General features: G+C 44.4%; 2 protein-coding genes across 2 annotated transcripts; one reads left to right on the top strand and one right to left on the bottom strand.

Annotated features, from left to right (window-relative positions):
- Window positions 1-1,637: 1,637 nt before the first annotated feature.
- On the bottom strand, window positions 1,638-13,778 carry tbc1d17 (TBC1 domain family, member 17). Its single transcript, XM_083648799.1, has 17 exons — window positions 13,704-13,778; window positions 12,591-12,686; window positions 12,428-12,505; window positions 12,229-12,337; window positions 11,912-12,095; window positions 11,604-11,715; window positions 11,120-11,290; window positions 10,844-10,969; window positions 10,626-10,729; window positions 10,426-10,520; window positions 10,178-10,294; window positions 8,882-8,982; window positions 7,997-8,096; window positions 6,159-6,256; window positions 4,317-4,433; window positions 4,111-4,197; window positions 1,638-2,851 (listed from the first exon to the last, which is right to left on the bottom strand). The coding sequence occupies exons 1-17, from the start codon at window positions 13,728-13,730 to the stop codon at window positions 2,678-2,680; spliced, it is 1,896 nt and encodes a 631-aa protein (XP_083504925.1). The 5' UTR covers window positions 13,731-13,778; the 3' UTR covers window positions 1,638-2,677.
- A 2,570-nt stretch (window positions 13,779-16,348) lies between these two features.
- akt1s1 (AKT1 substrate 1 (proline-rich)) lies at window positions 16,349-22,243 on the top strand. The gene is made up of 6 exons (XM_083648830.1): window positions 16,349-16,474; window positions 17,019-17,833; window positions 17,921-18,188; window positions 18,283-18,366; window positions 18,467-18,642; window positions 20,656-22,243. The coding sequence occupies exons 2-6, from the start codon at window positions 17,438-17,440 to the stop codon at window positions 20,791-20,793; spliced, it is 1,062 nt and encodes a 353-aa protein (XP_083504956.1). The 5' UTR covers window positions 16,349-16,474; window positions 17,019-17,437; the 3' UTR covers window positions 20,794-22,243.
- The last annotated feature ends 361 nt before the right edge of the window (window positions 22,244-22,604 follow it).

Raw genomic sequence — 22,604 nt, 5'->3', positions numbered from 1 at the left:
AATACAGATTGTATTTGACACAGTCATTACAGGTGGCTCATCGCACATTAAGGTTTCATTTGCAGCTCGCGTTTCAACTGGGCGTTTACAGAGAGCGAGACGACCATCACGCCGAATTGATTTGAGCAGTGTCAATAACTCATGTTCTCTTCAATATGCAGGTGAAGGCCATTTTTACCTCAATAGTGAAGAGCAGAAACTGGGATAAGCCTTTAAATTAGACTACAGGCCAATAATTACATAGTAATTACTGGAAATAAGTGATATCCAAGTAAAAGACATGATTAATTACCAGTTATTCTACTACTTGTTCATCTATTTTACTTAGATATGACTTAATTATCTCTGGTCATTACTGTGGAATTAATGTCCTGTAATTTAAAGGGTTACTGAAACAGGTTGATACAGCGTGTAGAGTTGAGAGAATCAGGAGAAACTGTTAATACGAACGTGTTTGTCTTTGTGAATAGGGAAAAGGCAGCAGTAGCGTTTTGGTTTTAACAATTTTCAACAGAATGTCAAATAGCCTTAGAGGACTGAGTAGGCTACTTGATATTAAATTTGAGATTGACTAACAGACTAACAGCCTGTCAGTGGTGGTGAAGTGCTAAATACAAATTATGGCTTCCAGTCCTCAAGCAGCCATCCACGGTCAATATGAACAAAAATGAATATTTCAGAAATGCATTATTTGATGCTTTCTCCTCCCAATAATACTGTGAATTTACTTCAAACAGATTGTCAGCCTAAAGAGGGTAAACTCTATTCTGCAGATCAGTGTGTAAACTGAGATCGGCTGGGTTTACCCTTCACTACATCCGTCGTTATTCCTTTTAAGTGAAAACAACAAAAGGCTAGGGAGGTTTTTAAGCAAAAATAATAAAATAAAAACATAATGTACACAGCTTGAAACACAAGTGATAAGCCCTCCCCCGCACAGAAAAAAGACCAATAACAACATTATCATGTTACAAACACACACAGTGAAGCCTTAGGTGAATCACCACCTTGACATTTAAACTACAAATTCAGATGCAGATCTCCAGCGCAGAGAGTAGATCTAACAGCCACATCATCTCCTGCGCATGAAAAGCTTTTCCAACATGGCCAGCATAATGACAGCGACAACAGGCCGTAATCCTCAAACACTTGGCCGATTGTAGCATTAGTGAGAGAATATGGAGTTTAAAGCAGTTGACAAGGCCTTCATCCATAAAGCAGATTGAGTTTGAATGTGGGACTAAGTGAGTTTGGGCTCGGCCAGTCAAGTGAGGTCAGATCGGGGGGGTGCAGGCAAGAGAAACAGTGTGACAGCTCGTCGGGCTGTTTAAGCGCCCCTCTAAATTCATACGTCGCAGCTGTATTCAAACACGGACGGAGGGAGAAAGAGAGAGCGGCAGCCCCTGTGAAGGGGGTGTGTGGATCCCCGCCCCTCATTTTCCAGCTCATTTCCCGGGACAGTGGAGAACAGAGGTCCCTATTCTCCCCACAGCCTTTCACCTCACACAGACACCTGCTGGTCACCAGGGGGAGGAGAGGGGGAAGGCCAAAGTTTAACCAGCTCACAAGTTAAGACACTAAATAAAAAGAACTAACAAACGCATCTTATTGGAGTTGTTTCTTTAATGGGGGGAAAACAAGGATTTCCCAAAAATGGTGTATTTTTTTCTTTCTTTCACATTTGCAGTTTCAGCCTTGTTTATCAGTCAAATGCCTGGCTTTGATCAGCTGCTCAGAAGCAGTTATCTGTGTTGAGCTGTGACACTCTAAGCACTTTTGTCTTTCATCACATTCAGCTCGTGTCTGTGTTAGTGAGTGTCCAGATCACTTTATGTCTGTGTCAGTGAGTGAGTGTCCAGAATGATCAGTTTATGTCTGTGGGAACTGCTGAGAGACACTTAGAAAAAGTTTGAAATTATGTAAAGGAGCAATGTCTTACGGGGAAAAAAAGAAAATTAATCTGAAATGTAAAATTTGAATAACCGCGTTCTGGTTAAGATTCAACCATTTATTTGGTAATAATCAGTTGGTGAAAATGTTACGACAATACAGATAATTACAAACCTAAAAACATTGCCACGCTGAATGTAAAATCTATAAGGCATGCAAAAGTTTGCATAGGGCTGGAATGGCATTATACAGTACGAACAACGCACTGTCAGTGGGTTGATCCTTCAGCTTCATCCCTTTTGGGTGACAGTGGCAAAGAGGGGGGGGGGGGGGGGTGAGATTTAAATAAAGCGCAACAGGATGCACGTACGTAAATGTAAAATAGCAGCATCATACAAAAGGAAGAGGGAGGGTGGAAAAAAAGAAAGAGGAAAAAAAGGATGGCAATACTCTCTCGCATAGACGGAAAGACATGTAAACAAGTGACACGCTATTACACCATCAATAAGGAGGAGAGGACGGCATACGTAAAAGAACAAAACAAATAAAAAGAGAGCACTGCAATTACAGCTATAGTCAGTTTACACATCTTGGATAATAACATTCATAAACATACATAAAAAAAAGGCTTGACAACGCCCCCTGCCTCTTACAACAGTCTTTTTCCTCTACTGCTCAGTATAGTACGTAATCAATCTCCCTCATTGGATCCCATATATCCATAGTGTATATATAGATTTCATATATAAATATCTTTCCTACATCTCGTCATGTCTTTTCCCAGGAGTTAAGGGTAGGTGGGGGGAGGGGTGCATGCCTGGATAGCCGCGGCCACGGCCGCCCCTGCCTGCGACAGGCCGAGGAGCTGCTGCCTCTCACTGATCTCAGAGTCGGGGCTCTCCTCCTCGGAGCTGGGGGGAACGTAGAGACCCAGAACCTCCTGGACTTTCACCGGAAGCTCCTGAGGGGAGAGAAGAGGAGAAGCAACGGAGTCAGTGGGGTGGGGAGGAGGAGCGAAGGAGGAGCTTTCCATAGCTAAATGACAGCGCTTCCACTACAGTTGGTTTTGCTGTGGAGGTAAACATATTAAAACCACCATCTAACGCAGTGGTGCTCGATTGGGATCTACTTGTAGATCCAGATCAACTGGGAAGCATTTTTAAGTGCACTTTGCAGTGTCAGTGTCTCACATTCAACAGAAATGGCAACACTCACAGGTCAAGTTTCAAACAAAAATCAGTGTACTGAGGAAAGCCACAGGCTGAAACGCGTCTGTTATACTGCTGCGGTGCGGATTAAAATCCTGTTTGAAACTTGAACTGTGAGTGCTGACATTTCTATTGGACTTTTCATGGTATGTTGGGCCGGCACCCAAAGTATTTATTAGCCTACCTACTGAGCGCACCAGTTCTTGGACTTGAGTGTCTCGCATTCAACCAGTCAGTCCATGCATGTTTAGTTTGTTGTCACATAGGCCTGTCAAAATGCTCACAGAAACTACCTGGCGTCCTTGGCGGAGATACATGCTACGCGTTCGCGTGTGCATGATGGCTGCAGGCCCTGACCTTGTTCTGCGTCCGTTTGGAGCCTATGGACAGCGATTCGGACGTGCACGACCAACGCTCCAAACGGATGCAGGATAGGCACACAAACACATAGCCAACAGCACTCCGGCCAAGCTTTCAGTGAATGGTTCCATGTAATTGCACGCACACGCACGCACGCACACACGCACGCACACACACACACACACACACACACACACACACACACACACACGCACACGCACACGCACGCACACGCACACACACACACACATACACATACACACACACACAGGAAACAGAATTGGAATTTCAATCGGTCTTTCAAATTTGAGATTACAGATAAGTGTGTGAGTACGACTGTTAGATGTTATCAATACTGAATGTCATAAATTGTTAAAGGCTCCTTTCAGGTGATTTTTGATGCATAACATGTAATTGTAATACATACATTATGATTGAATGTATACTCGATTTCTTTAACAGTCCTTTATTTGATTCATATCCTTTGATTTATAATGTTTAGCGAGAATATTTGCTCTTAGTTTATAACAATACAAACTACATGACAAAATCTGGATGCACTCAGGTATGTCAAGCACCAGACTTAGCTGGGACCCAGAAGACACCCATTTAAAAACTTATAGTGTGCACCAACCCTCACATCACTTCCTACCTTGCACTGCACCAGCTGTAGGTAGATGGCCTCTGCTCCCCGCAGCACAGTCTGAAGGTCCAGCTTCATCGTCAATTCATTGATATGCTGTGGATAATAGGTTCATGCATTTAGCGCTTAACGAGGAAGAAATGCTGCTGCGTTTACCCATGTCCAAAGTAACTCTAACACCCATCACACACAAATGCACGCAAGCATGCACAAACCTTCAGAATAGTGTTGAAATCATGGTCTGAGCCAATCAGCTCCCCTCTCTGGGACTCCAGGATGGAGCAGGCGATCAGCAGGTGGAAGTTCTCGCAGGGCAAACGAGTCCAGAGGACCTGAGGGACAAAACAGGACGTTATCTGAACAGCACCGTTCCTCATCTCTGATTGGCTGGGTTGCGTTCAAAGATGATGTAAAACACCTGATAATCCTATGCCTGTGATCACATTGCAGTTCATTTCAATATTAAAGCATTAACTGATAATCCCCACCCACCAGTGTTGTAGTCAAGTCACTACTGTATATCTCGAGTCACAAGTCGAGTCACAAGTCCCCAGTGTTGAGTCCGAGTCAAGTCCCCATTACATTAATCCGAGTTAGCCTACTGAACTGAATCCACATGTAGGGGTAACACATGTGCTTGCCCTTGCACAAATTTGAATAATGTCACAGTATTAATATAGCTATCAATATCTTATGGCAAATTATTAGGGCCAAAAACAAAAACAAATAAATAAATAAAATGTCATAAGTCCTCGTCTCCAACTTCCGAGTCTGAATGCATGAAAGTCTGAGTGATCAGTACTCAAGTCCAAGTCGAGTCATGCATCCTGAGAAGGTGTCCAGGACTCAGACTTGACACTGCCACCCACCACTTCAAACTATGTCAATATGACAGCAAATGTGGACTTATCTGAGGGGCTGACAATGGAAGACTGGTATGAAGAAGAAGAGAAAACTAATACGAAATACATGAGGGGAAAACTGAAGAGTTCCTGAAGAGAAATTCCAGAATCTAATTGGCACAGTCAGACACTATGTGGGCCGTGCGCTGTTTTAAGAACTAGAACAAGACATGGCCTTTCATTTTAATACAGCAAGCAAGAGCCGACTGGCTTAAAATCACTGTAGCATTGTGGCTTATTGCTTAAATCAGATATGAACCTAGCTTGATTGATTGAGTGAGATTCCTCTCAGGATCCCACACCCAAAGGTGTCCAGCCACATTACAGATTCTGTACACTTCCATGGGGCATCCGTGGCTCTGTGGTTTACAGCTACAGCTAGCTAGCTACCAATGATTTCAAATCCTATTGTAACAGTGCAACTATCAGCCACAATCCATGTCAGACTAAGGATGGTGAATTGTGAGTATATTTGTAATAGGTATATTCCCGACATGCAAAAACAAACCGAAGGAGATTTTTCCTCAGACATGAGTATTCAAACATGAGAATAGATGGAGTAGTTCTTTCTAGATACAAGAAGAGGATTGCAGGAATTGTGTGAAACTTCTCAGCGACGGTGACTCAGAGCTAACATACAATTTCACAACAGAACACGTACTTCCATACTGCTCTATAAATGACAGAAATGATTTGCAGCAAGTGATTTGGTTGAGTGCTGTAAACCACGATGAAGTTTGATGAGTGACGTGGCTGATGTCTGACTGCTGATTTAATCGACTGTACATGAACTATTTCAGTGTCACACAAAATATATCTATGTATGTTACGGTTTATGTGGAAAAACAGTCAATGTACTACAATGTACAAATTGTCAATTTGTATTTCACATTATCACTGCATGTATGTATAGTATGAGTTTTCACATGAACCGGGGAATGTGCAGATGAACCGGGATATGTGGGCATTTCTGGAGAGCTATTTCTACATTTACCACATCTCTGGTAAATGTATACATGTACACGTACCACACTGTCATGTAAATATATAAACTATGTGGCACATTTGTACATTGACCATTTGCCACATAAACCGTGACATACAGTATATCCATGACGTATATCCTATAACATGCTGTGGCCGTTGTGCTCTCACCTCCCACAAGATGAGGATGTCCTCAAAGGAAAACTCTCTCTTGAACCAGATGAGCAGCCAGCGGAAACAGAAGCACAGAGAGCCACTGTCCTGAGAGTCTGATGGACACAAGGGGGAGACAGAGATATATTTCACCCCAGTTATCAATTGACAGAAAGGAATGAAATGATATTTATTTAGATCTATATAAATTACTAAAAACTCAAGGATTGAGCAAAATTTAGTTAGTCTGTGACAGTCTATCTTGATAATGTAAAAACAATGTGTATGGAAATAATTTGTGATATTTTTTTAACATTAATTTTCACATTACTTTTTTTTTGTTTCTTTTTCTGTCACAGTATGTTCTACCGCTGCTATTTTGCACACGCTGCATACATGAATGAGAAATTCATGCTGGAAATTCATTCATACAGTTTTACTTAATGCAGGGGTTTCCAAAGTGGGAGGAGCGGCCACCCCAGGGAGGCTCCAAGCCTTTTCAGGGGAGGCTCAGTGAATTACTTAGTCGAGAAAAGCCAGCACTCCAAATGTCCTTTCATAGGTTTTAATAGTTCCTCAAACCCGGGCAGCAGCAACGAACGTTTCAGCCAAAGGCCTTCCTCAGTGCTGTGTCAGGCAAAAAAAAAAAAATTTTTGGCTGACACAGCACAACGCTAAGGAAGGGTTTGAGGAACTATTAAAACCTATGAAAGGACATTTGGAGTGCTGGCTTTTCTCGACTTACTGAACTCTTTGCTTGCCCTGCACCCAGTGAGTTTTTAATCCATTTTCAGTGTGCTCGCTACCTGTGAATTTCAGTGAATTACTTATCAAAAGCGGATTACATAGAATAGCTTAAATGTGTGTGATTTGGGTTAAAGAGAGTTCAGAAATACAGTAGTTTTGTGGATTTTTACCATTCCCCCCCACTATCCCAGAGTTAGAAACTAATAAATGCCTTCAGACAGACCTCTTTTTATACATTTGGTGTAGTCTGAAGTATGTCAAACAGCAATATCAGGCTATCTTGTCACAATTGTTGCGTGTGTGGGATCAAATAACATAATTATGATCCCATAGGCATCTAGGAATTGAGCGAGGGGGGCTCCTTCTTCCAAGCTTTGTCTTGGGGGAAGCCCACATTCTCAGACTTTGAACACCCCTGATTTAATGGACTCTAGTGTTATTGTCAGCTGTGTTGTGTTTAATACAGTAGCCCCATTTGCTCTATTCCATTTATATCCAGTTTCTATTGGCCATGACAGCGCGTGGCTGGTATTGTTTTCACCTTGTGAGTCTGTGTGTGTGAGTCTGTGTGTGTGAGTCTGTGTGTGAGTCTGGGTCTGTGTGTCTGTGTGTGTGTGTGTGTGTGTGTGTGTGTGTGTGTGTGTGTGTGTGTGTGTGTGTGTGTGTGTGTGTGTGTGTGTGTGTGTGTCACCAAGGCAAAATGTGGTCCCGCAGACACCTTGTAGCGGGAACTACCACAGAAGCTGTTTTGAGTAGGTGTTTATGTGTCTGTCTGTCTGTGAACACATTTTAGCCAATGCGATAGTGTTAAAACCGTGCAAGATGCAGTCACAAAGTTTACAAGTGTGCAGTTGACATCAAAATGAAGGCCGAGTTCGCAAAATGGGTGTGATCTGAGAAAGGGGGCCGGCCCCCCCACTTTACGCCCCCTGGCCCACATTCATTTTAAAGTCGCGGCTGGTGTGATCCCATCGCAAGATGGTCTCTAGTTCTTCACTGTATCCTATTATCTTCCGCTACAGCGACCCAGTTTCCCCACGGGGATCATTAAGATCTATTCTAATCTGATCTCTAATCCAATCTGACTGCATGGCTAGTAGCCGACTAACCCAGGTAGTCACACAGCTCCGGGTCCAGAGCCTTCAGCAGGATACTGAGCTGGAGGAGCTGCTGCTTCATGGCCTCCTGGGACTCTTCAAAGTTCTGGTGCTATAGGGGGAGAGGGAGGGGGGGAGGGAGAGGGAGAGAAAGAGAGAGAGGAAAGACTCATTACTCGCTCAGTAGCCTGCACTGCAGTAACAGCTTAATTAAACACATCAAATGACTTCCACCTTCCAAAATACTCCTGCCGTGTGTGAGGATACTGTGAATAACAGGCAGATATTGCAGTTTGAGAAAACACATGGTGTGAAAAATATGCAGCTGAAAGGCACATCACACTTCCCTGCTCATAAGGGCCCATTCAGTTTGACAAAAATGTTCACACTGACAGACATCCTCGTCGGTCTGAAGCTCAATGCACTGCTGCATATTTAGTGGTGTCTGCCTTCCGCGTAGTCTACCCTTATCTTTAAGCCAAGAATGAGGCACTGAGCCTCCGAACACAAACAGTAAAGATTTAAATGGACAGTCTCAGCAAGAACAAGAACGCCTCAGAAATGACCACCATATGAAAGTATGAGAGGGAAGGAGCACCGCGTACCACCAGAGGTACGTGTACCACAGGTTGAGAACCACTGATTTAGCCTATAAAATTTATTACATCCCAAAGTGATGAAAGGCAGCAAATCGTTGCATTAGTAAAGTTGTAACCAACAAATGTTTGTATTCTTACTTGACAAATGACTAAAACGATTAATTGATTGACATATCGATCAATCGATCAATCGTCTTCAGCACTAGCCATCAGTAAGTCACCCCTCATAATATCGCAAAAGATTGTATGTGAATTGTGTGAAAGCCATGGGGGTTTGTGAGTGATCCAGACTACTCACCAAGAACTCCATGAAGCCCGTCAGACACCAGAAGGACTCCACCTCGTTCTGGGTGACAAACAGCAGCGGGGCCAAGAGGTCACTCATCCCCTGGACATAGCCTGGACAGAAGAGCAGGCAAGTGACACTGTCAGTCTGTGTCTGGCCAGCTGACCAGTGACAGCTGAGATCATAATTGAAACATTTCAACGATGTGAAAATCCTTTGTAATAAAATGCTTGTAAATCAAGTTTCACCTATATACTATACAGATGCTATAGGTCCTATAGCATCTGTAGTATCGGTACTGAGCTCCTAAGCACTCATACTCTGATTGGCAACTGATATTGATAACATGAAGGAAAATGTCTTCTGATGCAGGGATGAGAATCGAGAACCAGAACCGCTTAGAACCGATTCCAAATTGTCCAATGACTCAGAATCGTATGCCTCCAAGTTGATCAATTCCTTTTATCGAAGCGGCACGTTTTTCTGACAGTTGTGCATACGCATTACAAAAAACGTCAAACTCTGAGCGAACGCTGCTGGAAACTTGCAAGGAGTCCTGACGGAGAGGAAGAAATGGTCCAAAGTGTGTGTGTGTGTGGGGAGCCATTTCACGAAGAAAGATGACAACAGTGCTGCTTGTAACGTTGGTAAAATGGACATTTTGAGGGTGGAAACAGCAGCAATATGTTGAAACATGTTATATTCTTTTAAGAAAAGGAGCATTGTCATTTATTTGTAACACATGTTCAAATGTTATTAGGCAGACATTCCACACTGTGTTCAGACTCGAGTAAACAGGTGTGTTGACGCTGAAAAGCTGTGTATGCCTACTTTTTTCCACACAGAAAAATAATCAGGAATACATAAGGCAATCAATAAAGAATCGGACCGATAAGCAGAGTCGATAATAGCATGGGTATCAAAATGTTATCAATATCCATCCCTGTGAAAATTCTATTTGTGAAGTAGATATGCAGAGCAGCTTCTGTTTGTATGTAGGCTGAATAGCATTTTGTTTTATTAGGCTACGCTGTACTTTACAACTATTCTGCATAAAGTGGTTTTCAATCAATATGCTGTTTCTCCAATCCAATATAAAAATATATATAAGCTCTATCCTGCAGCTCATGCCTACTACCATCACTTATTATTAGATTTGTTTTTTTACTAAGAAGCACAAGTTTGACCAAATTAATAAATAAATGCAATGGATGCACTTGTTATTTAGAACAGTAAAGCTGGAAATTGAGTAAGACTTGGATCAGTAGTTGTTGCACCTCTGCTTGCAAACACTTCATGAGTACATACCAAGATCAAAGTTGTACATGCAGTATGTCATCAGCACGTCGTTAAGCAGAGTCAGTCCTGGATTGTCGTTCCCAGAGAAGAAGGTGTTGTGTCTGTCTGTCCTGCTGACGTCCCTCTCTGCAACAACACAACAGAGACCAGTCAAATCTACTGCTGACCAATAAGGTGAGATAACCCCCGTTCAAATCTACTGATGACCAATAAGGTGAGATACCCCCGTTCGTTGTTGGACAGAGGGCAGGACTGACCTATCAGGCTGCGGTATCCTCTGAGGAGAGAGTTCCTCATCTCCTGCTCTTCACTGACCGATTTCCACTGCACCTTCATTCTGAAGTATTCATCCCTGAGGAGACAGAGGGGCGTTGAACTGTTGGACTGCCTGAAGTTCAACTAACATTTCAATCAAGAGGGGGTGAGAAGAAGGGCTACAAAGTAACAAAACACTAACGTTTTAAACCGCAGTATGTCCTCCCTTTCTTTCACGGTGCTGTTCCAGGGATAAAAGCCCAGGAGGAACTTCCATGCCTCTTTCCTCAGCGACGGAGTGATGCCCTGGAGGAGGTTTGAAGAAACACGTCAACACATACAGATCTGGCTGAGGGAGGTAACACAGACAGAGATCTTCCCGATGAGGGAAGTGATGCACCGTAAGATTTGTAGTCCTACCCCTCTGAACACAAGCTCTTTGATTCTGTCTGGGTTCTGCACTCGCCCCTCAGGGTCCAGAAACTCCTCCCATTTGTCCAGAGGTTTTCCCCTGCTCACCTCCGGTCTGGGGCCAAGCTCCGCCCCCTGGATGAGCAGACAGAAGCAAACGCAAACATTTGATTCATCACTCAGGGTCTGTAATCTCCATATATTCCACACCGACATCTGCTTTCCACAGGATTACAGATGAATAGACTTTCGGCACTAAAAAGTGATTCTTGTCTTTATTCTTACACAGGTGATGAGTTCAAAGCCGGGCTCTTCGTCAGGTAGGAGGGGCATGTTAGGGTCGTGAGCAGTGCGAGGGTGGAGGGGGGAATCTGGAGGCCGCAGGGCGCCCCTGAAGAAATTGGTGACTTTGGAGAATCCACCAAAAGTAGTGGCATAGGGGTCCTGGATGAATCTCTACTCAAGTGGACAGAGAAAAGAATGACAAACAAAACATTTTTTAACTTCTTGCCCCTTTAAAATGCACAGTGTGCTACCCTACAAGTTTACAAAGCATACCGAGTGCTAAAATCTGCTATTGTGTGTCTTGTGCTTTGTCCTGCATCTTTATGTTTCTCCTATACCATTCTATTTAGGCTCATTCTCTGTAAAGGCTACGTACGGCCTTTGAGACATGCATGATTAAGGGCCATATAAATAAACACATTTGAACGTGGAGCCTCTCCCCTACCGCCTTTCTTTCAATCAAAAACAAACAAACAAAGATTACCGAGACAAGATCAGAGCCTCCATCATCAAGGAGCTGGAGCTCATCAAAGGACTGAGAGAGGGCACCTGAGTCATGAGCATAGGCAAGGAAGAGCCGCCCGTCCACCGGTGACCTAAATATAACGGAGAAACACACGAATAGTAGGAGTCACGTGATGCCATTCCAATCATGTGATGTATCAACAGGGAGGTAAAACAACAGCGTACTGGATATCAGCTGCTCAGCTAATCACCGTGACGTGCACTTTCAGACAGCTGTAGGACCCAGTCAGACAGAGAGCTGCTGTAGGCTTGTCTGCTCATACTTACGGAGCAAGGATGATGTAACGCTGCATGGCCCGCAGCAGTTCCCTGGTTCCCCCTCTGTGGAAGTGCAGAGGAGGCAGCGGGTGGCCCCCCCTGCTGGTCAACACCAGGAAGTTTCGGCCCAAGGAGAAGCGGGCCCTCCGGAGAGAGTACAGCTCTGACAGAGGCAAGGAGAACGACCACTGGCCTGAAAACAAAAGGCAAAAACAGCCATTATTCATAATTTCTCCAGATTCATATTTTACATCCTTCCATATATGACTGACAATAACACACACATCCCCTTTACGCGGGTAATATGACAGAAATGCAAGCGGTACCTGAGTCTTTGACTGGGACATGCTCTTGAGCTTTCTTCACCGTGCTGATGACTGCCCAGTCCGGCTCATACCCAGGGTCAAACTTTGTATCCTCCTCTCCTTCTCCATCCTGAAGCAGGTAAATTAGATTTAAGTTTCAGTTAGACAAATGACAAGTATTTCTTCCCTGTCCATAAATATCAAACAGATGACATCTGACCTTTTTAGTGTAGAATACAGCCGGGGCGGCTCCAACCTCATCCTCTAGTGGGCTCCACTCTAAAGCTGGTTCCCCACCCTAAACACAAACACATGGTTAGCCCAGTGCTTGCTGTTTGATTTCTTTATATTTCAGTAGACTTGACTCACACAGATTCTCTTACCCGCTCTACAACGCGGATGAACCCGGGGAGGGTGGTGTCCTGGTTGCTCCTCTTGGCATTTGTGTGGAGGTAAACCCCCTCCTTCTCAAATATCAGCTGAGGACAAGAATGTAAAACAGCAATATCCATTATAAAGGGTACGCTGTGTTACAATGAGAGGCCTCACTTCCAGTTACACTGGATTCCACTCATAGGATCAGGCTGGGCAAGACACAAGAGTATGGCAAGTGTATTCTAAATCTGTGGAGGGGGTGGGGATTGACTGACTCTGGTATGTGCTATGGTAAAAATAAGAGGTTGACCTATTAATCTATAATAAGTCACATGACCTGTGTGTGGGGACTCCCCCTGAACACGTCTATTGCATAATCAAGGACATAACATAGCATAGGCATAAACAATATGGTCATAAAGCAGAGCTATTATGTAACAGTACTTACTTGGTAGGAAAGTTAGAAAAAAAATAACACTTATGTGAGAGTTACTTACATACTCACTAGCACAGATACTTTGGAAAATTCGAGAGACATACAACATGATTCATCAAGCTGCACTTTGTTTCAATATCACTTCTAGAATTGGATCACACTGTGGTCGAGTATTTTAGCTACGTTGGATGAAGATGAAAGAGCTAGCAAGTGAAGGATGTATCACATGATCAAAGGGGGGTTATTTGCCTGCTTAGTCGGTCAAGCCGAGCCGAGCCAACTAAACTGAATCGTTTATGAACTGCTGGACCTTGTTTATTACACCACCGACTGACTGTGTTAGCTAGCTATCCTATCTACAGCTAGCGTTACCTAGAAGCTACCTTAGAACCTAGATATAAGCTAACGTACACATCGGAGTTCAGGTTGAGTACAACATTACAATCAGACAAACGGCATTAATGTCTGAAACTATCGTTGGTTATGTATGTATCGCAAACTTTAGCTAGTATGTTTAACGTTAGCTAACAACCAGATCGGCTGGTTCATCAACGTAAGATACAATTTGTGTGACTTCGAGAAGGTGACAGATCGACCTAAAATATCATAACCTTGTGGGAGAAAAGTTGCTAACAGTTAAACTAATGTACAAGCTATCAGTGACAAGTAACCAAATAAGTTATACCTTATAATTCTCCACCTTTGGCTCCATTCTTCTGTCGCTTGTGTCTCTCTGCTCGGTTTTTCCTTTCCAAAACAAAAGCGACGTCACACTTCCTCCGTCCGAGAAGCCCCGCCCCCACGAGAGACGTCATTACACATACCAATCAGAGGTTAACTAGGTAAATCATGCATGTTGGAACTGTAGTCCCTAAACAGTCTTGGAATTGCATAAATTGGATATAACTGGAAAGCTGAGACATGTGTGATGATGATGTTAGTCCCCATAGTAGCCATCATTGTAGCGAGACCATTTTTTTAAAACTTGGCCTCACTGTAGCTACTGTAGCCTACTGTAGCTAAATTACCGACCTCTAGGATAATCACATCCTCATGAAACTTTACAACAAACTAGAAGCCTATGTCATTCAGTGGTTATGGTTTACCCTATTGACAATAAGTGGGGGGAGCCATTTCCAAAACACAACAGAAGTGCTTGCCAGCCAATCACAGACAGATTAAATTCTTAGAGAAATCCCTAAAATGGTAGGCTATTTTGGAGCGATTTTTAACTATCCATATTAGTTAAAATTGGGTAAGTGGGTGGTGTATGTCTGTCCGAGCGGTGTCAGTTAAGATTTGGGATGGAAGTGATGTCATCAGTGATGTCACTCAGGCAGTTGTGATGTCATCAGTGATGTCACTCAAGCAACTGTGATGTAGTATGAGTGGATGGCGCACAGTTGCATGATGGCGCCTAGGTGGGTGGGCGGTGTCTGTCTACATGTAGCATGCGAGATTCCTAGTTTGTTTTCAAAACAAGATGTTTATTGTCACTCCATGTAGCCTACAAGTCCACACATGTGAAATTCTTGAGCTGTGTTGTGTTCCGTTACATATCGTTACCGTCAGCATCATCATCATCATCATCATCATCATCATCATCATCAATGTAAGCATGACACAATAAAAAACACTATGTTTAGCCTACAGATTTATGACTAGAAAAACTTGACACAGTGCTGAGCTGCATCTCAAATCTAATCTTCAGGTTGCTTTCAGATGTGTACCATGTCATACTGTTGACCTGCTATCTCACCCTGAAGATCCGCTGTCCCCCCTAAAATATACAAAAATGTATAGCCACTTTCAGAAATGAACTCCGGGTCAGGTCAGGGTTGCTTCCTCTGAGCCTGACCCGGGCGATACGTAAAGTGTACCCTTTCAGACATGAGGCATGTTGCTTTCATATAGGCCTACATGTGTTGCACCTCCGGGTGTATGTCTGGTAGGGGTGGAGTAGAATAATACTGACTGATGGCCATGCCCATGTTAGAGTGTTTTGTTATGTTATGTTTTCCCAAAACTACGCTCCTGAAGGGCCACATGTAATAAATGTATTTTAGATTTCTGAGATTAAAGTCGGAATTCTGACTGAATTCAGAATTCTGACCTGGGACCTGTATACATGTACTGTAATAACATGTAAGTCCTTGTGAGTCCCAAGTGGTAGTGAGTAAATAAGTTAAAATAGGCCCTAATTACCAAAGCACACAATAACTGGCCATTTAGTAGGCCTCTCCTCTCTCTCCCCAGAGGGTTTTCATAGTCCACTTACCTGGCTGATTCCAACTGTGTGCAGTGTGCTCCTCCACTGTGCTCCATATCAGTAGCTAATGAATGGAGCTCTCCATGGTGCTGAACCTGTGTTGACTCATGTTGGCCACTAATTAGCCATTTTTGCCCATTTAGTCGGCCCTTATTACGTAATTAAAAAAATCTGGCTCCTAGGTCACCCGCAAGGGTCCTCTTTATAGGCCTACTTCCTGAAAGATTCAGTGCGATTGCATGTACAATGGCATAACTGTGGCTGACTCACTCACTCACTCACTCACTCACTCACTCGCTCTCACTCTCACTCACTCACTCACTCACTCACTGACTCACTCTCTCTCTCTCTCTCTCTCACACACACACACACACACACACACACACACACACACACACACAGACTTCACATTCTTCTTCTTCTTCTTCTTCTTCTTCTTCTTCTTCTTCTTCTTCTTCTTCTTATTATTATTATTATTATGCAGTAGGCTAATTGCCTTCTTTCTATTAGATAATGTAATTCAACTTGTGACCACTGAGAAGAGCCTGGTGACGCGAGGTTACCGAGGAGCTAGGAGAGGAGCTAGGAGAGGAGCTAGGATGATAGAGGGATTTAGTGTGAAATTCACTTGTCGAACGGGCCCCTTGAGTCGTCGTCGTCGTCCACGTGCACGAGAACAGGGCGAGCACGAGCCCGCCCCACTGAGCCCAGTCACGTGTACAACGTGCGAATTGGAACTCTGTAAACAGGCGACGTCAAAACTGCGTCAAGCTCATCACAGTTCCGACACAAGACCGGAAGTTACTGATTCCACCTCCAAAATAAACAAATATTTGTCAGAAAAACGGATTAAGCGAGGCACTCACAATGGTTAAGGCCTGATTCTGTCTAAAAAATATTACAAATCCCTGCTTAAATGGTCCCCTTCGTTTCTATTTGGCACTTCCTCGTATTAAATAGACAGTTGAGTCCACTGTCTATGGCTGTAACACGTGTTCGTCAACAAGGAATTTACTTTGAAATATCTGACCGGAAGTGTTATATATTTTTTATCCTAGCGAGCTTGCCACTGGCGAGGAGTCTAGGGGAGAGAAACCTAGGGAGAAGACACACACAACGTAGGATTAAAAGAAGCTAAATTTAGGGAAGATAAATATCTGGCAACGAGGAAAGAAGGAACCGAACAGGTAGGCGAATATCTGCCCTCGTTGGTCCAAGTTATACTTCTGCGTCTGGGCTGCTGCTAAAGCGTTAAATATGGAGGTGAAAATGTGGGACTCATCATGAGGAGGCTGCACACACACAACACTGAACAAACAAGATCATCAACAACAACAACAACAACAACAGCAGCAGCTGCAGCGACAGCCGCCGTGCAGAAAAGTCCGTAGCATGCACTTTATAACAAGGCGGGGCGGTTGGCAAATGTGTCAGTGGAAACAAAGAGGATAAATCGAGAGCAGCGTCGTTACATGGCATCGGGCAGCGACAGTAGCAGCTGAGCTAACCATAGAGCAAGGGGGGGGGGCTACGACACTACGACACTATGACAGATCATTTTATCCAGGTCGTATTTATACATTTATTTGCAGGGGTTTCAATCTGATTATAGTGCAACGGGCTCCAGCTCATAAAATGATCCCAGAGCAGAAATAAGAGGCATCCATTTCCAGTGATTGCTCTTGTCATTTTCCCTATTTCTATATCACTGATGCTTTGTTTTTCTTCCAGGCATCACCAGCAACGTGCATCGTCTTCCTGGCTCTCCCCTGGCTCTCTGATGCACAAGGACTCACAGGCCTAATACACCATATCATAACAGTCACCTAGTGCCTCTTTACCGGCTAGATCTGTTTGTTTGTTTGTTGTAAAGTAGGCTTAAACCAGCAAGACCGACGAAACAGAACTGCCATACAGATTTATCCACCTGCAATTTGTGCAAAAGTTCGATACGCCACACCAAAGCGAGTTACCAAGTTGATTGTCAAGATTAAGCCCAACGCCCGAAATCAACAAAATCTATCAAACCTGCATCTGATTAGTCTGAACCTCCACACTCTTTACCTCTAAAGGCATTCATCAGCATTGTTACATTCCTTCATCAAGTAAACCCGTCGAAAAGAGAGCGACTGGCATTACTTCGCACCATCATGGCCTCCATCACCCAGTCGTCCGACCCGGAGATCCCCGACAACCACAAGGAGAGCTGGCTGGCGCTGCTCTCTGCCGCGGAAGCGTACTGCCAAAAATCCGGCTGCGACCTGGCCATACTCACAGCCTGCAAGAAGTTCCGTCCATTGGCGTCGGAGGGAGACGGCGTGAGGAAGAGCGGCGGCGGCTCCTTTCCCCGGAAGTGTGACTTCTCCTACAACGTGTGGGGCCAGGGGGCGCTGGGCGAGTCGGCACGCCGCTACATGGATGACATCGCCGTGCTGCACTCCACCACCATGCTGACGGCCCAGAGGCACATGCGCCAGCCCGGGGGGGAGGGAGGGGCCCCGCTGGTGGTCGACCTCACGGCTGACACTCAGGGGGGAACCAGGGGGGTGAGTGGCCACCCGCCTTCCCAGACCACACTTTGATATCTATTTGTTTCTGATGTTAGCGTCCTGAATGTTTGTTTGTCGTCGTAGAGCCTGACAGGAGACGGTGGACCGGGCGGAGTCAGCCCCAATGGCAGACTGTATTCCCAAAGCTACCCGTCCATCTACAGTGCGGGGGGCGGGCAGGCGGGCGGGCAGAATGGCAACGGGGAGCGGGAGCGGGAACTGGGCGTGCTGGAGGAGGTGGAGAGAGGGAGACAGAGACCCGGGGTAGTGGACCTGGAGGAAGAGTGTGAAGAGGAAGAGGAGGAGGAGGAGGACATGGACGAGAGGAGACGCAATCTGAACGAAAGCGCCGGTGAGGGTTGAATCCGGTAACCTGCACTTTTCAGTCGGTCTGTGTGCATTGAGTATTGATGTGTCGTGTCTCTCTCTCGGTCTCTCTCTTTCAGGCGTTTTCTCGATGGATGAGGACTCCCTGTCCCGCGACTGTGAGCCGTTCTTCGAGTCCGACGGCGAGGAGGAGAGTACTGACGGTGAGAGCGCGGGATGCGGATTGAAAGCGGCGACATGGACGCACCTCTGTGTGTTATCAGGATGTATTATTGAATGTCTTTGTTTGTTTGGTTGTGGTAGGCTCGCTGAGTGAGGACGCCCCCCCTCCCTCGCGCAGCATGGCTGTGGGTCACGCTGCGTTCTCGTCCCGTCACCCCCACCCCATGGCCCTGGCCCGCTCGCTGCCCGTCTCTGTGCCGGTGTGGGGCTACAGAGGGAACAGAGGGGGTCCGGGAGACGGCAACAGTGGAGAACGGGTCAGTGCACAGGAGCTTTCTGGAAAGTTGCATACACACATGTAACCATACATTAGTTAGGGCTGGGTGATATGGTTGAAATCAATATCACGATAAGGATTTTTCTTGATATCAATATATATCACGATATGGTTCATATATGCAAAATCACATTAAATAACCAAATTAATGCTCATCTCATTATGTGAAACTAAACAGAAATATTCAAATAATATGCCTTCCATACTTAATTTTATCAGAGCTTTTAAATACAATTTACTTGTCATCATCATTTTAAACAGCAGACGTGTGTCATGAATGATATTGAAATATCTTCATATCCTCACGATATGACTCCACTGAAAGACGCTAAACCATAATATTTCACAGCCCTTAAGTTATTCAGTCATTCTAATATTGGCCTAGTATAAAACAAGTGCATGAAAGTTGTTTACTTGTCATTTGATGCAGTGTAGGAAATTCAATAAAATATTTTTGCCCCCAATGTCTAAAAAATGTAACCTGATGCTGCCAGATGGACGATTTAGCTCCACATTACGTTTCACTAAACCAGTCGATCTGGGAATGCAGTAACCCGACCCGCTGACGGAGGCGGGCACTTTTTCCAAGCTACTTGGCAGGTGATTGGATGACCCATCTGTCTATCACCGCTGGTGCGTGTTAACTTCAACCGATCAGATCGCCATGTCTCTGCCGTCACGTTTGCGACCGGAGGAAGGTGCCTGTGCCTGATCTCCATGGTAGTCTATCATTGATTGAGTCCTCACCGTCCTCATCGTCGTAAAGTCGCCTTCGAAGCATGACGTTCGATTATAACGAACTAGTTGTGTGGCTTAGCCTTCCCAAATGTTGAGGGTCGTTTTTTGAGTGAAAAGAACTACAAAGACCATGTACCCACTACTTGCCCAGACGAGCCTAAGCCCGCCTAAGGCTGCCGCTGATTCGTCGAGCCGGCCATGGTTCGGCCAATCATCTTAACTGCCTGTGCATGACAAGATGGATTACGTCGAGAGAATCTCTTTTGATCTCGCGAGGTTATCCATCTTGCAAGCAAGGTTATAAAAATTGGGGGCGTTGTCGTTGGGGCACTTTAATTCTTTTTTTAATTAGTTCATAAAGTTCACGGTTGCCACAGGTCTGGAAAGTACTTGAAAGTGCTTGGATTTAAGAAAAAATAATCACAGACTTGAAAGTGCTTGGATTTATAAAGGGGTCCTGAGTTTGAGCCTTGCCCTTGTGCACTCTGTCATCTCAAACTTCACCTATGATATATATTTTTTTGCATGTCATCAGTAGTGCTGGGCCAAGTTTGATACACTTTCTTCCTATCTATCTCCAGTATCACTCTCTGCGTAGGCTACAAGTATACAGCGATTTGCTGATCGCTGAGCTGTGTCATTGGTTGTTGTGCTCTCTCGTAGGCGTTCTTAGCTCAAATGCGCCTGGTCACCTAGGTAACCTGCGGTGGATACATTTTTGTTTGTTTGAATGATTAGCCAATGAGTGCGAGAAGCACTGACGATTAGCCAATCAGCATCAATAAACAGCGCAACGGGCGGAACTAATGCTGTTGTCAAGCGATTGTGCGCTGAGGAGTATTAACAACAAAGGCGGCCACCATAGATGAGAGAGACTCCGCTATCGAGGCTGTTTTAATAATTAAAAGTACCACTTTTGAAATCTGAACAGCACTCTGCTTTGAAGGCATTTATTCAATGGGGAGATGTTATTTTGTGTTCTCCCAACTGGATTAACTAACGTTAGATTCAGGCGGATCCGGGGGTCTCTAGTGATTGGTTAGGGGAAAATGGGTTTCCCTGAGGGAATCCTCCCATAGAAATTGGTTAAACAGAGGGCAATCTCAGACTAGAAAATGGAAATGGAGTGTCACGAGTTGACAATTCAGTCTGATATCAGGCTACATCTGTTGTGCAGTAAAACACAATATCAGTTCTACATCATTATTTAAGTGTTTCCATTGCTAATGTATTGTGTGCTGTCACTGTCCTGCAGGTGGGCTGTGCGGACCTGGAACACATCGCTGCCAGTATGAAGGCCCTGCTGGCCCCCGGAGCCAACGACGGCACAGAGATGTTTGGAGCTCTGCCCCGGCCCCGGCTCAACACAGGGGACTTCTCCCTCAAACACTGAGAGTGAGGGGCGCAGAGAGCGAGCGAGAGAGAGAAAGAGAGAGTGAGGTAGGAAGGGATAGAGGGAGATAATTGGAGAGAGAGAGAGACACCTTGATTGGCCGGCAGACGTGAAGTATGTGACTCGAAACAGTTTAAGAAAGTTAGTACCTCCATTTATTTATCACTAACCAAAAGTAACGGCACATGCTTCAAGGAATAACTGAGAAAAAGCGATGCTGTTAGAAACACTAACACCATTCTGAACACTAAACCCGTCGCCACTCTTCACATTTGAAAACACTAGCTACTACACGTCCTACAGCGTTAGGATGGGACCTCAGGACGTCTGCTTAGTGACCTGCTGCACTGACCAACATGGACACACTAAAACATCATGTATGACTAACACCAGTTGTTATGTACCTTGTGGGGCGATGCTGAAAGGAATAGGCTCCACCAAGCTTTTGGGAGGCTGGGTGTTGGTCATCATCTTATCTGGTAAGTGAGAAGAACAGAGACACCGAAATCATCCATGTGTCCACGGTAGATCATTAGCCTCAGTGCTCCATATACTAACACTTTAGCATTCACTAGGTTGACTGATAGTAGTAGGCAGCTAGCGTTCTGAGAACTTGTAGCAGCGCTAAAGCTAAGGTAAGTCATCTGAAATCAAGTGTGGCTAAGTCTGGCAGTTTTGTGTCAAAGATTGGTCAATTTTTAAATTGAATACAATTTCAAAAATTATGTGTTGAACTAATAGGGACTACAGGTGGTGGGCAAAGGGAATAGGGCTAAAAGGGATCAAAAAAATCCTGCAGAGCGGATGACCTCACCTGAAATGGCTCCAAAGATAAACCTGGCTACATCAGCTATATTGATTTAATGATTTTTTTTATTTTTATGAATCTATAGTTCATATAATAATATAACAATTACCTTTTTTCTTACCAAAAGGTCAGTCTTCTATAATGATAATGCTAACCGCCCACTATCGCTCATCATAGTGTCTGCTAAAGAGTTAGCATGGAGCACCAAAGTGAACGATCTACCAGGGATTTTGGTGTGTCTGGTCTCCTCACTTAACAGCTACCGTAAACTGACCAACAGGACAGTCTCCCCAAAACTCGGTGTATTCCAGGTTAGAAACTGTAGAAACACAAATGTTTGGGTCAACACGAAGCTTGTGGCTTTTGAAAATGTGAGTGGAGGACGCCCACGCCTCCCCATAACATGCCTATTTGTACTTTTGCCAATGAATGACTGACTGACTGACTGATAGAATGATTGTAAATCAATACTATCTGAGGTGTGGAGGACAGTATGATAATTGCTCCAAATATCTTGTTGACTGAGTGAATGACTGAGAAAGTGACTGCGTGTTTGTGCGTGTGAGAGAGAGAGAGAGAGATGCATCCATCTCTAATGTTTCAAAAACTGATACATGCTCAGTTATGTTACAAATAAAGGAGCAAAACAACAGAATAATGTGATTATTTGAACAGAACACATTGAACGGTGCAATATGATTGAAGGCCTCCAGAGGGCACTGAGACCTGTTTGAATAACCAAAACTCCATTGACGAAACACGGTACTGTATTATTTAGGTCAGTGACCGTAACCCTAGTCCACCTACACTTATATTATTAATTCACCCCTTAATTCATGCAAAGTCCCCTCAGAATTAGTTGAGGAAGTTATTAATGACCACATCGAAACCTCCTCAATCACACCAATTTGTTTAATATGATGAAAAACTCAGGGATACAGGAACTGTCCGTTGATAACTCCTTAATAGCCCTATAATCATGCTCAAAAGGCATTTAGAGAAA

Source organism: Poromitra crassiceps (genome assembly GCF_964638095.1).
Source record: "Poromitra crassiceps genome assembly, chromosome: 13".
Taxonomy (NCBI): Eukaryota; Metazoa; Chordata; class Actinopteri; order Beryciformes; family Melamphaidae; genus Poromitra; species Poromitra crassiceps.
Note: the sequence above shows the minus strand (reverse complement) of the source record. Positions and strands in the feature narration are given on the sequence as shown.